We start from the raw sequence: 13,108 nt of genomic DNA on the forward strand, positions 1-13,108 counted from the left end.
GCAGCGTAACAAAGCTTCTAGCTGAATATGATCTACCGGAACGATACTAGAGCCTGTTACATGCTATTTGTTCAGAGTTCCTGAAAGCGGACTTTTAAACCATCAGACAGCGTCCAGGAAGCTGCTGACAGTACGTCGCCACGTGCTGAGCAGCACACCTCAGACAACGCCAGGGCCCCCACGGGGACGCCCGGTCCGCGCCCCCAGAGTGGCAGGAGGCCCGACGGAGTCCGGAGGCGCTCTCAGAGCTTTTCAGACACCACGTCCGGAAAGGATGCGCCCTCGGAGCCAGCCACCACCGACAGGCTGCTCTCTAACCAAGAAGCAAAACTGAGCCAGCAGCACTGGGCCAGCCACGCCGCATGAAGGGAACACCGCCCAGGGAGAGCACGGCCACATTCAGGCTGGGCAAGGAGGCCGCCCGCCCATCAGCAACGGCTGGAGGAGAGACCCACGGCACCACCGCTGCAGGACCGCGGCGAGGAGACGGGGGGCCAAGAAAAGGGACACTGGGGAATTAGAAGAGCCCTGTAAGAAGCCTGCTAACTCATAGAAGTAAGTTCTTAACAGGCTGAAACAAAAACCACGCACCTTTAGTGAAGCCACACACTAACCGGTAACAGGAACCTGTAACTATCCCCGTGGGACTGACGGGAAGCCCTCCCACGTCTTCCCCAGAGACCTAGGCCCGACCCGACGCACGGTGTGGAGCCGTCCAGAGGAGTCAGGGCTGCGGCCCGCGCCTGGGCGCCCCAGCCCCAGGCACACCTGAAGCCCCAGCGCCAGAGCGTGCCACGCCTCAGCGCTCCAGGAGCGGACGCGCCTCCGGGGCCGGGGGAGCCAAGTGTGCTTTCCGAGATCCCAGGAGGCTGCCACTCCCAGCAGCACCATCCTATCGCCTCTGCCCCATCTTTCAGAAAGAGCCACGAGCACCAATCTCAAGGGAACACGATGCTCACGTCCAGCACCTGTGAAATCACGGGACGGCCCCCAACAGCAGCAAGTCTGAGGTCACCGCCTGCGGTGGGATCTGGTCTGGACGCTGCAGAAACCGCCAGGCTAAGTGGAGCGGCCCAGGGGCCTGGGCCACAGGCAGCCTGGCAGCTCTGCTGAGCTCACTGCTGCGGTGACAGAGGCAGCACAGAGCCTTGGGCTCAGGGGCGGGGGAGTCCGCTCCAAGCAAAAGCACACGTGTCAAAACAGAACAGAAAGGAACACGTTTCTAAAGGAAAAAACTATTCTTCAAGTTGATCTCACACACACTAATTCAAGCCAGGGCGACAGGACCACCTAACTAATCTCATACTCAGGTGAAAAAGTCAAAACTGCCAACATAATTCAGCAATTCCATCTGAAAGATGCTTACAAATGAGCTAAGTATTAATGAAAGGAGAAGCTACCGCGTAACAGTGAGGTGAATGAATAGCTGCTGAGTCGCTGAGTCGTGTCTGACTCTCCGCGCCCGACTGCAGCCCTCCAGGCCCCTCTGTCCAAGGGGCTCTCCCGGCAGGAACACTGGAGCGGGCTGCCACCTCCTTCTCCAGGGGCTCTTCTCAGACCACAGATCAAGCCTGCATCTCCTGCACTGGCCGGCAGATTCTTTACCACCGAGCCACCAGGGAAGCCAGGAACACACACAAAACAAAACTGACGAGGTTTATGCGCGCTCTTTGATTTTGTTCACAGTGGCCAGCAAAAGCTGGGAGTCCACCCCAAATGGTCATCACCTAACACCTTACGTCCAAGGGTCAGGGCACCACCTTACAGTGGTGAAGAGTGAGTTCACAGTCCCAACAAAGCCCACGGCCTCCTGTTTGTAAGTGACAGGACACCACCAAGTGAAGCATGGCTCACAACTGTCAGAAGAGCACGTCGGAAAGGCCGAACGACAGAACACCTCATTCTCCATTCTTCCTTAATTTTAAAGAGAGAGAGTTAAAGCGAGGACGATGCGTTCTCAAGGCATCAGAACCCACACCCTGTCTGCTAAGAAGGGAGCCCTGAGGGGCAGAACCACTTCTCAGACATCACTCACCTCAACCAGAGTCTCAACAGCAGCAGAAACTGCCAAACGCACACCGCCTTTTCAAAACTGGTTTCGAACTCTACACTTCCACGGCTGTCTCTCCTGCTCTGGCCTCTCCTGGCGCTGAGGGGCCGGGCCCTTCTGGGGGCAGCAAGTGCTGCGCTGGGCCATCTCCCCCAGGCCGTCTGCTGTGGCAACCCCAACAGCAGCACTCTCCAGGGGCCCGGGGGGCCTCCCGAGGGGCGGGGAGGTTGCCAGGCAGGCGGCACTCCCCAGGCACCTGCGCGCGGCCTGCGCTCCCCAGGAGCACATGCCCAGGGTCTGCAAGATGGACGTGGGGGGCTGGGGCAGAGCCCCCCTTCTCTAACCCTAGCCGCCCAGGCCACACAGTACCCGGGGGGCGGGAGGGGCCCCCCTCCACGTCTGTGCCACGGAACTGCCCCGGAGCACGCTCCGGTTTATGCAGCAGAGCCAAAGCTGCACGCAGACAGCCTCTGACCAAAGTCGTTTCCTCTCTCCACAAAGAAACCAGCAGCAGCCTGGGCCAGGCCGTCCTGTCCAGAAGCTGGGAGCGGGGGTGCTGACCTGAGGCGAGCAGACACTGCGCCCTGCCCGCCGAGAGAGCGGCTGCCACTAAGACACAGGGCCCTCCCCGCAGATCTGGGCTGAGGCTACTGCCCCACCTCGGGAGCTCGGTCCCCACGCTCAGCCCTGCCCCAACCAGCTGCCAGAAACGGAAAGCGAAGGAGCAGATAAAGGTGAGAAGCACAGAAATCAGGCCGCAGGACACTCGGCTTCCGGGCTCCAGCGGCCCAGGCGTGAGCTGACCTGCCACACAGAAGGCTAAGGAGGCTGCTCCAAACTCTTCTGTGCAGGCAGAGCCCACACCAGCGCCACCAGGGGCAGCGGTGCCTGCAAGCCTCGAAAGCTGCCACAGCCTGCAGCAGCCCCTGCAACTCAGCAAAATGAGTCAAGGACATGGTGCAGAAGCCACACTGTCCTCCGTCAGGTCACCCCTCCAAACACACAGGGCGCCGGGCGGGCTTCTCCTGCAGCCCAGATGAAGCTGGGGATGGGGAAAACCAAGAGGCGGCGACCCCGGAGCCTGTGGAGTCCCAAGGTGACGTCGGGGGCAGCCACGGGTGGTGGAGCCGGGCGGCAGCAATGGAAGGTGGGAAGACGAGCCCAGCAGAGTGAGAGCTGGCCCGATGGGGCACTGCATGTCCCTGCAGGCGCAGGCCCTGTGCGCTCAGTGGCTTCAGGCCTGGGGACCCTGATCTGTTCACTTCCTCCCAGAAAATCTACTGACAGGTATGCACTTTGTGAAAAACAAATGCCTGACAATGGACTCAATGATAATCAAAATTCTAAAGCGCACAGGACAATTTTCCAGTGTCTCCTTCGAGGGAAAATGCCTACCTTGCTGCAGAGGCCTGGCTGGCCCCAGCCCTGAATGCTCTATCACCTCTGGAGACCCTGAGAGGAAACACCAGGTAAGTTGTCAAGGGTGAATGTTTAAGCGTGCAAACTTCTGAGAGTGAGGACCAGGGCAGACCCCAAACCCTTGCGGTGTGCCCCTCCCTGGCCTGCAAAGGGAGTGGACACTGGTACCCGCCCTCTCGTGTCATTGTGAGGATTACGGGAGCTCACGCGCGGACGCTTAAGCCGGCCTGGCAGAGCAAGCTGGGGGATTTTCTGTTACCAGGGCCTCCTCGCTGGCTCTGACAGCAGGGCTCTGACAGCAGGACTCCGGCAGTGCACACGGCGTGGCCTTAACTCAGCCACGCTTCCGTCTTCTTTTTCTTAATTTCTTTTAATTTTTTTAATCTTTTTTTTTTTTTAATTCAGTCACTCTTGCCAGGGGCTTCAACCCCCAGGCTCCTCTCTCCTAGACTGAAAAACCAGACAGCACATTAAAAAGCAGAGACATTACTTTGCCAACAAAGGTCTGTACAGTCAAGGCTATGGTTTTCCCAGTGGTCATGTATGGATGTGAGAGTTGGAACATAAACAAAGCTGAGCACCAAATAATTGATGCTTTTGAACTGTGGTGTTGGAGATGACTCTAAAGAGTTCCCTGGACTGCAAGGAGATCCAACCAGTCCATTCTAAAGGAGATCAGTCCTGAATATTCATTGGAAGGACTGATGCTGAAGCTGAAACTCCAATACTTTGGCCACCTGATGCAAAGAACTGACTCATTTGAAAAGACCCTGATGCTGGGAAAGATTGAAGGCAGGAGAAGGGGATGACAGAGGATGAGATGGTTGGATGGCATCACCGACTCAATGGACATGAGTTTGAGCAAGCTCCGTTAGTTGGTGATGGACAGGGAGGCCTGGTGTGCTGCAGTCCATGGGGTCGCAAAGAGTCGGACATGACTGAGAGACTGAACTGAACCAAGCTACTGAAACACCCCATGACATCTGGGTGTACCTGTACCCCTCACCCTCATCAACTAAAATGTTCATGTTTATTTTTCGCATCTGTAGGGGAAATATGATTTTAATGTCATCTTCGATCATGAGCAACTGAAATCTTGCTCTGCACATTGCCATGTGAACTTCTTGACTGTGGAGACTGACCTGTTCACAGCCTCCATCCACGCTCCTACCAGGGTGCCTGAGCATGTTTAAGACAAGGAAAAACGCGCAGCTGGGCTCCAAGCGACAGAGCAAACAGAGTAGGAAATGTGAGCAAGACTCTAGCTGTAGCTAAAATAGCGCTGCGAAAGGGTGCCCAGACAGAAGCAGTTAGGAAACACTATCAAAAAAGACCATTTTTTGTTTTGTTTTGCCTGTCAGGCCTCTTGGCCGAAGGCAGTGGCTCCCCTCCTCTGGAAAAGGGAACCTGAATCCCTGCCCTGGGGACGCCAGTAACAGCAGTGTTGGGAAGCCACTCTGCAGGCAGGGGAATGAAGTTCCTACACAGCCATTGCTAAGGTCCTGACCTTCTCCTCTCACTGGAGGCCCCTTAAAGACAGGAAGCCAGGCAAGAGTCTGGGAGGTATTCTTCCGGAGAATCCAAAAAGACCTGCACAAGCCAACAGGGCGCTGTATAGAATGGCCCAGCCAGGTGCCTCCACGGTGTGTGCCACCGGAAGCAGACCCCAACCAACCCCGAGGCCAGGGTCCCTCTGACATGTATGCAGGCAAGCAAACTTCACTGGAGATCTCAGAAAAGGCTCTAACCCCCTGAAAGCCAAAACCCCAACACAAAAAGCAACCAGAAGCAAGTGGTGACTTCAGGGAAAACTCTCCAACGTCCTCAGAGAGATCAGAGGACATCCAGGAAACAAACAGAGGAGGGGCTACAAGACACAGAAAGGTGGAGAGAAGCGCTAAGAAATAGAGTGAGGAGAGCTCAACAGGAGGGCCACAAGAATGTTTCCAGAGAGAAACGGGAAGCCTAAGAAGTCAGACTGCCAATCCAGAAGGTCCAACAGTTGAATTCTAGAAAGAAGTGTGAGAACGGAAAGAAATCAACTACATCGAGAAAAACACCCAGCACTGAAGATCAGAAGTTTCCACAATAAAGGGGCTCAAAGGGCCGGCAGGACATTAGACGAAAACAGACTCCAAGGGCCATCACTGCACTGGGTATTTTGCATTTCACACAAAATCCTGCAAGTTTCAAAGAAAACACAGTCAGACACAAAGGCTCAAGAATCAGAACTGCGAACACTTCAAGGGTGACACTCAGAAATGGAAAATGGGGGCAACCGATGTCCAACCTCTCACTCGAGTACAAGGGCCGAACAATGCACTCCAGATATCCAGGCTCTCAAAATTTATTTGCCAGCCAATTCCTTGAGGAAGTGCTCCATCAAAATGGGGGCTGGGGGTGGGGGGAGGGGGGATCAAGAATGAGAAAGACAGGGGTTCCAGGAAACCGAAAGCAGTGAGGCCTGCAGTGAGGTTCCAGCAGGCAGGAGGCGTGGGCCAGCAGAGCCTGACCAGATGAAAGACGGGGTCCCCTGAAGGAGGTTTAGACAACTGGTGAACTGGGGGCTGAATGCTAGCGGCAAATACATAGAAAACTAAGAAAACAACCAAAACCACTCATATGAACTTTAGGGAAAACAAAAACTCCAGAAGTGCCATTATACCATTTGGCACAGCTGTTAGCAGTATGCCAGTAGTCATAAAGACCAAACACCCAACAAGCGGATTAAAGGGGCACCTACTGCGGGCACTGTCTGTGCAGCAAAGGCAGAGGGGCGAATGAGAACAAGAAATGGTGCACCTCCTGATAAGTGAAGAGACGATGTGTGGGACAGGGAGGGAAGAGAAGTAAGTGAGCAAGTCAGGCATGGATGTGAGAGGTGGCATCACAGACAGGTGTCCTGGAACATGAGGCAGTTGGAATGAGGTGGATGAACCTAGAGCCTGTTATAGACGGTAAAACCAAGTCGGAAAGAGAAAAACAAGTATTGTATACTTACACAGACATATATATAGAATCTACGAAAATGGTTCTAATGAGCCTATTTGCAAGGCAGGAATAGACACAAAAAGGTAGAGAACAGACTTGTGGTACATTGGGGGTGGGAAGGAGTGGGCAGGACAGAGAGGAGCATTGAAATATATACTATATGTTATACAGCTAGTTTGCCAACATTAATTTGCCAACAAAGGTCTGTATAATCAAAACTATGGTTTTTCCAGTAGTCATGTAGATGCGAGAGTTGGACCATAAAGAAAGCTGAAGAACTGATACTTTTGAACTGTGGTGTTGGAGAAGACTCTTGAGAGTCCATTGGACTGCAAGGAGATCAAACACGTCAATCCTAAAGAAAAGAAACCTGAATATTCATTGAAAGGACTGATGGTGAAGCTGAAGTTCCAATACTTTGGCCACCTGATGTGAAGAGCCGACTCATTAGAAAAGACCCTGATGCCAGGAAGGATTGAAGGCAGGAGGAGAAGGGGATGACAGAGGATGAGATGGTTGGACGGCATCACCGATTCCATGGACATGAGGTTTGAGGAAGCTCCAGGAGATGGTAAAGGACAGGGAAGCCTGGTGTGCTGCAGTCCATGAGGTTCGCTAAGAGTTGGACACGACTGAGCGACTGAACAGTAACAGAAATAGCTGGAGGGAAGTTGCTGTGTGCCACAGGGAGCCCAACCCTGTGCTTCGTGACAACCTACAGGGGTGGGTGAGGGCCTGGGAGGGGGCGCAAGAGGTAGGGTTACATGTATACTCACCTGTGGCTGATCCACACTGCTGCTGTTGTACGGCAGAAACCAACAACACTGTAAAGCAATTGTCCTCCAAATAAAAATAAAGTTAAAAAATGAAAAGACAGGTGTTCTGCAGGGGAGGACACATGATCAGAGGAAGGAAACTGGTAGGTTTTCTTTCTTTCAAGTCTTTCCAGGTTTATTTGATCTTTTAAAAGGTGCATGAAGATATAATCCTGGTTTGAAGTAAAATTAATTTTTAACTTTAAAAACCATGAGTGCCAATAAGCAGTACTAAGGGAGAGCATGAATGGCCCATGCACAACTGCCAGACTGTCAGCCAGCGTCAGCAAGACGACTAACAGTGTGCCTAGGCAAGTCTGGTTCATCAAATGGCATCAACAAACGCTAATGCGCCTGGTAAACAGCAGCTGACTGGAAATATCACCCCTAAAATGTCTCTGATATTAAAATATAAAAAGGTAAAAAGAAATGAAAATCTTACTTCAGCTCGAAACAACTTATATAATCAAGTTTTCAAATGGCATATACATAAAAAAGTTTAGTTCTTTTTTTGGGTCTTCAAATGTTCAATGCTGTGGCACTTTTATGATTCAAGAGAAAAGATACGTTAAGATTCTTTCTATACTTGATCAGAAAGTTTTACAACATGTACCTTGGACTTTTTGCTACCAAAATTCAGCAACTGGACTTGAGCTGTGTGCTCTGCTTCTTCCAGGAACCAGGTTATTTCTTCACAGGAAAAGGAAGAACCTTTCTCTGATCATTAGCTCTGTGAGACGAATGTGTGCTGAATGGGCCATACCAAATATCTAAGCACTATAAAGGGTTCTTGTCATTAACAGTGAATCTGTGCGATCCACTCGTGACTAAATATCACCAAGTCATCTTGGTGGACACTCATCAGTTGAAATCCTGTCCAAGTCAGAGTGTTCACCAACCCTGTGACACCAAGTCAGAGTGTTAAAACCAGCAGTATACCAAATTCTCAACCTCTTGAGGGTATGCCACCTCAAATACCAGTTGCTTGTCCCCTTTGCATAAGCTTGTCCCTTCTAGCACAGTTCACCTGGAAAAACTCCTATTCATCTTCTAAACCCCAGTTTCAGGACAAGGTTCTTGGTGAAGATTTTCCAACAGGCAATCCCTGCCCCCTTTTCCTACTCCACGAAAGTGAAACTGCTTGTTGCTCAGTTGTATCCAACTCTTTATGACCCTATATGAACTGCAGCCCACCAGGTTCCACTGTCCATGGAATTTTCCAGGGCAAGAATACTGGAGTGGGTTGCCATGCCCTCCTCCAGGGGATCTTCCTGACCCAGGGATAGAACCTGGCTCTCCTGCATTACAGGCAGGTTCTGCACTGTCTGAGCCAGCAGGGAAGCCCCTTTCCTACTCCATACTTTGTAGGTACTTCCATTGCCACACTTAGAACACTGTAACCTACTCCTTAGGAAGGCGATCTCCCCTATTAGACCACAAACTGCCTGAGGAAGAGAAAACAAAGGTCTATGTCCTCCTTACTACGCATCCTCAGAAACCTTAAGAGTATGGCACAGTACCATTTCCAGTAAGTTTTTAAAATATATTTTCTACCCTTGAAGTAGTCATGAGGTGAAAGTCAAACCACCAGAAACCCCAAACAACAAAACCCAAGGAGAAACTAAATACTTGATGGTTCAAGAAGAAATTCTCCCATCAGGACAGTGAGAGGTCAGCCTGGCCGCTTAGAAGGCACGCTGTGACAAGGATCCAGCGGGGTCTCGAGTGCCCAGGAATGAGGGCCAGCGACATCTTAGGAGCGCTTTCCTTCACTCAGGTGACCTCAGTCTGATTAGAGAGGAGGTAAGCCCCGAAAGGGCGTGACACAGAGCGGAACTAACAGCAGTTACAGGCAAGTTTCATCTTCGCTGTTTCCAATGGCTTTCAAATGTCCTTCAAGACTTGAGGGGGTACGCTCAGTTTTCTCCAAACCTAAAACTCTCGTGATAAGCGGGTGGTTGATGTGTCAGATCCGGAGAACTGGGAGTTCAAACAACAGAAGCCACTCTGAACCAAATACTTTCTCAACTACTTTAGGACTCTAATATAAACCGTACTTCTTGAGCTTAGCGTGGGGGTGCTTCGTGCTCAAGAGTCATCAAACACCATCCTGAGCACTAGACTTCGTCCAACGTCTCATTAGATCAGGTTGCTCCCAGACCCACATGGAGCTTGTTCTGTAGAAGAGCACTACCGGCTGCCTCAGACAAAACCCTAACTGTGACGCACCCCGTCGTAACAGGGCCTCAGAAAGCCAGCTGCAGAGGAAGCGCCCGTCCCGTCGTGTCCTGCTGCGGACACCGCCGCAGGTGCAGGCGATCCTGAGGGCAGCCGAGGACAAGAACCGAGGACCTCAAGGGTAAACCACCCTGTTCCTGAGGATTCCGCTAAGACTCATCTACATTCCTTCGGACGGTGCTTAATAAGACACAGAGGCCGGCCTTCCACCGGTTTTACGTGGCGCCAGGACGCCACGCAGGGGCTGCCCTTCCCGTCCCCTGAGTGGGCCGGGAGGGGAAGCCGGGCCCTGAGCGCTTCACTTTTCAAAGACGTCTCGTCAGGACGCCCTTTGGGCACAAGCACCTTCCGGCTCCCCGCACCGCGCGGGCGCCCAATGGAAACTCCAGAGTCGTGTTTACTGACAGTTGAGGCATTCGCGCCCAGCCTCCCGGGCCTGCAGGTCGCGGGAGCCGGGGTAAACCGGCCAGACACGGCTGGCCCCCGCCGGGCACGTGGTCCTCCCGCCCCGAGCCGCGCAGCCGCAGTGGGCTTGGAGGAGCCCCCAGGCCTCACCTAGCGAAAGACGGGGGCCGCCGGCCCACCCTCCCTCCCGTCAGGAGCGGGCCCCAGCCCTGGGCTCAAGAAGGCCACGTCCCAGGGGACGGGCGCCCAACTCTATGGTCCGCGTAGGCGCCGCAGGCCCACGTGACCCGCGGCAGCCAATGGAGGCGCGGGCCCGACCACCGAGACGACGGCGGCCCGGGGCTAGAGCAGCCCGGCCGGGCCGCTCGCCATCCCTCCCCGGCCCAGCTCCGGCATTCCCTGCTCGGTGCTGCCGCCATCTTCCTGGAGGAGAGACTCAGATGTGGAAAGTCCCCCCTCCCCGTGGTCGTTCCGAACTCTTACTGCCACCTGCCCTCCCCCCGTCCGCCTCTCTCCTCTCTAGTCACTAAGCTCCACCTAAAAAAACTCTCTTCCCCTCATTCTAGTTATCCACAAGGCAAAGTGTTACATTACCTGTTCCTCTCTTATCAGTGTAAGGAAATCAAGCTCATAACGTAGGAACTGTGGCGAAACAGGGACGAGCCGCCATCTTGGTAAAGGAGAAGAGGCTACGCTTGACCTCCCCCCCACCCCCCAGCCTCTATATGGCCAACCGCCGTGGGAGGGGCACGGCGCCTGCGCAGAGGCGGAAACGGGGGAGGCCGAGGCTGCGCCTGCGCACTTGGGAGCTGGCGGGAGGGGCGGGGAGGAAAGCGTTGGCAAGGAGGCGGGGCGGCGTGATGACTCAATCCGCCCGCGCGCGCGGCGGGGCGGGGCGGGGCGCGAGCGCGCGGCGGGCGCTGGGCGGGTCTGCAGAGCGGTCGATTGGTGTCAGTTCTTCGGCGAGGCGGCGGTGAGTATGTCCCCGTGGGGCCCGGCCGCCTTGGAGGCGCGAGCTGGGGGCCGACGCCCGCTCCGGGCCGTGGTCGCTCCGGAAGACAAGGGGGCGGAGGAGGGGCGGCCGGCCTGGGCTCCTGGGCCCTCTCGAGTCCCCGGCCTCCGCCCACCTCCCCGGATACCCTACCCCCGTTCCCCGGATCCCCCCGGGCCTCCCCGCGCTCCCCGGATCTCTCCCGGCCTTCCCCATTCTCGGGTCTTCCTCCCTCTCCGGCCCTCTCCCGCCCCCCAGGCCTTCCCGCTCACCTCTCCCCTAGCCTGTGCGGGTCCCCGGCCCTTCCCGCCCCCGGGGCCCTGGCGCGGGCGGAGGCGGCGGGGTGTGTCCTCGGGGAAGCCGAGTGGCCCTCGCTAACCCCGGGGGAGTTGTGCGGGGCGTGGTCAGCAGTGGGGCCGGGGCGCCGGGCGCTCGCCGGCGGACGTAGTCCGGAAGGGACGGTGCGGGTCGGGCCGACGTGGGCGCTTCCCCCTCCCGCCCGCCCCGGCCGAGAGGAAGCGCGCGAGGCCCCGGCCGCCCCTCCGCTCGGCGGTGGACAGGACTGGGGGGAGGAGGCCCGTGCAGCGCGGACTCCGGGGGCGGGCGGGAGCGCCGTGGCTGGGGGGGAGGGGGTCGGTTCTCCCGCAGGCCCGAAGTGGGGCCGACCTGTGGCTCCGTAAGGCCCAGGGACCGCCGGTTGGCTTTCCGCCCAGTTTTCGTCTCCCCCACCTTGTCTGGGTCCCCTAGACGTACACACGGGCCCCTCCACGCTGAGTTGTTACTTCCAGCTGTCTGCCCTGGTACAGAGCTTGCCTCGAGTCTGGGGCCGCTTGTTTCCAGCGTTCGCTGCCTGGTACTGGCTTTGTTGCCCCGGACTCGGCCCGGATTAGACTTTCCCCGAAGGAGGTGTTGGCCCGATTTCAGCCTCTGCTGCTCCGTGTGGTCGCCGATCTGCGAGGGGCAGGGGCGCGGACCTGCCCAGCATTACTCGTTGCCTGGCACGGTGACCCGCACATAGCCGACTTTCGGAGCTCTCTCGAGCGACGCAGATCCTCACGATACCTCCAGACAAATTCAGGGCCCAAAGGGGCCCCGCCCCCACCCCCACCGCGTCCTGGGGAGAGCTGATAGCGGCGGTGCCGGTGCGGGGTCGTGCAGGCCCACTCCTGTTTGTAGGCTGAGGTTCTCCTTCCGGTTTCGGTAGCTCCCGCTCAGGCTTTCTTTGCATCATGCAGCCTCCTAACTCTCAATGAACCTTGCCAGTGATCTTCTCCACATTAACTTTATCCTAATTTTTATTTTATTTTTTTCATTTTTCTGTCCAATTTGCATTCTGACAGTTCTTAAACTAGCAGAGTGACCTACAGAAATGGGGATAGGACCCATAGGCACGAACCTTTCTGTGTGGTCTTTAATAAATGCGATTCAGGCCCTTTTTGTACCCAACTCCTAAAACAAAAACTGCTGGAAGAGAAAAAGTTGGTTTTGGCTTTTTTTTCAGGGAGAAAAGAATGTGAAAAGTCATCTGGAGGCAGAATTGGGATGAAGCCATTTTTGTAGTCTTAGTTGTCTCATTTTGTGCTAATAGCCGTACTGTCATTAGAGAAAAGGAATTTGATTGTGGAGTGCTGCTGTTGTGCGGTGAAGAGCGTTTGTGGTGTACTGTCAGACCCAAAGGCTGAATGCTGAGTGTTCCAGGGGCTCTGCAGGAGGGATTACAGACCCTGAGGTCCTACATTGCAGGGTCATTTGTACGTTAGGGTAATGTATGGAACTACAAGGATGACTTGCCAGTGAAGGGTGGTTTGCGGTGGTCCACTGATACACACACATGCCACTGAGCAAAGCAAGTTTATGTTGCCGAGAAGCGAGCTTTAGCAATCTGTTCTCTGTCTCCATTTGCTTTACAAGAATTGACTTCTGTGTGTTGGCGTGCTATTCCTGTCTGGAAGAGGGAAGCCGTGGGTCCAGGAGAGAAGAACGTTAAGCAATTTCTGTTATTTAGAATGAGTACAAAAAGTTTTCCTTTAACTGAATTTCTGAGGTTTGGGGATCTGATTGATCTTCTTCCAAGGTTTAAACTAATCACAGTGCTTGGCATTTTTTGTGTTGCTGGATTGAGACTTTCTCACTGATAAGCAGGTAGTTAAGAAGTTCAACAGAAGAATGTTGAACTTCTTTCAACTTTCATCTTAGAGA

The 13,108-nt window shown here is 54.6% G+C and overlaps 3 protein-coding genes across 3 annotated transcripts in view; 1 reads left to right on the forward strand and 2 right to left on the reverse strand.

Moving 5' to 3' along the window:
- The window catches only part of HDLBP (high density lipoprotein binding protein), a 58,258-nt gene extending 47,629 nt beyond the window's left edge, over positions 1-10,629 (reverse strand). Inside the window, exon 1 of the mRNA XM_068966762.1 lies at positions 10,513-10,629. The gene's annotated coding sequence lies outside the window, so the exon portion shown is untranslated. The remainder of the gene's footprint in view (positions 1-10,512) is intronic.
- Positions 10,630-10,841: 212 nt separating this feature from the next.
- The window catches only part of SEPTIN2 (septin 2), a 28,698-nt gene continuing 26,431 nt past the window's right edge, over positions 10,842-13,108 (forward strand). Inside the window, exon 1 of the mRNA XM_068964792.1 lies at positions 10,842-10,891. The gene's annotated coding sequence lies outside the window, so the exon portion shown is untranslated. The remainder of the gene's footprint in view (positions 10,892-13,108) is intronic.
- On the reverse strand, positions 11,189-12,137 carry LOC138070827 (proline-rich protein 2-like). The gene is made up of 2 exons (XM_068962092.1): positions 12,018-12,137; positions 11,189-11,860 (listed from the first exon to the last, which is right to left on the reverse strand). The coding sequence occupies exons 1-2, from the start codon at positions 12,135-12,137 to the stop codon at positions 11,189-11,191; spliced, it is 792 nt and encodes a 263-aa protein (XP_068818193.1).

The sequence above is a fragment of the Capricornis sumatraensis genome, chromosome 2 (assembly GCF_032405125.1).
Source record: "Capricornis sumatraensis isolate serow.1 chromosome 2, serow.2, whole genome shotgun sequence".
NCBI classification, from domain to species: Eukaryota; Metazoa; Chordata; class Mammalia; order Artiodactyla; family Bovidae; genus Capricornis; species Capricornis sumatraensis.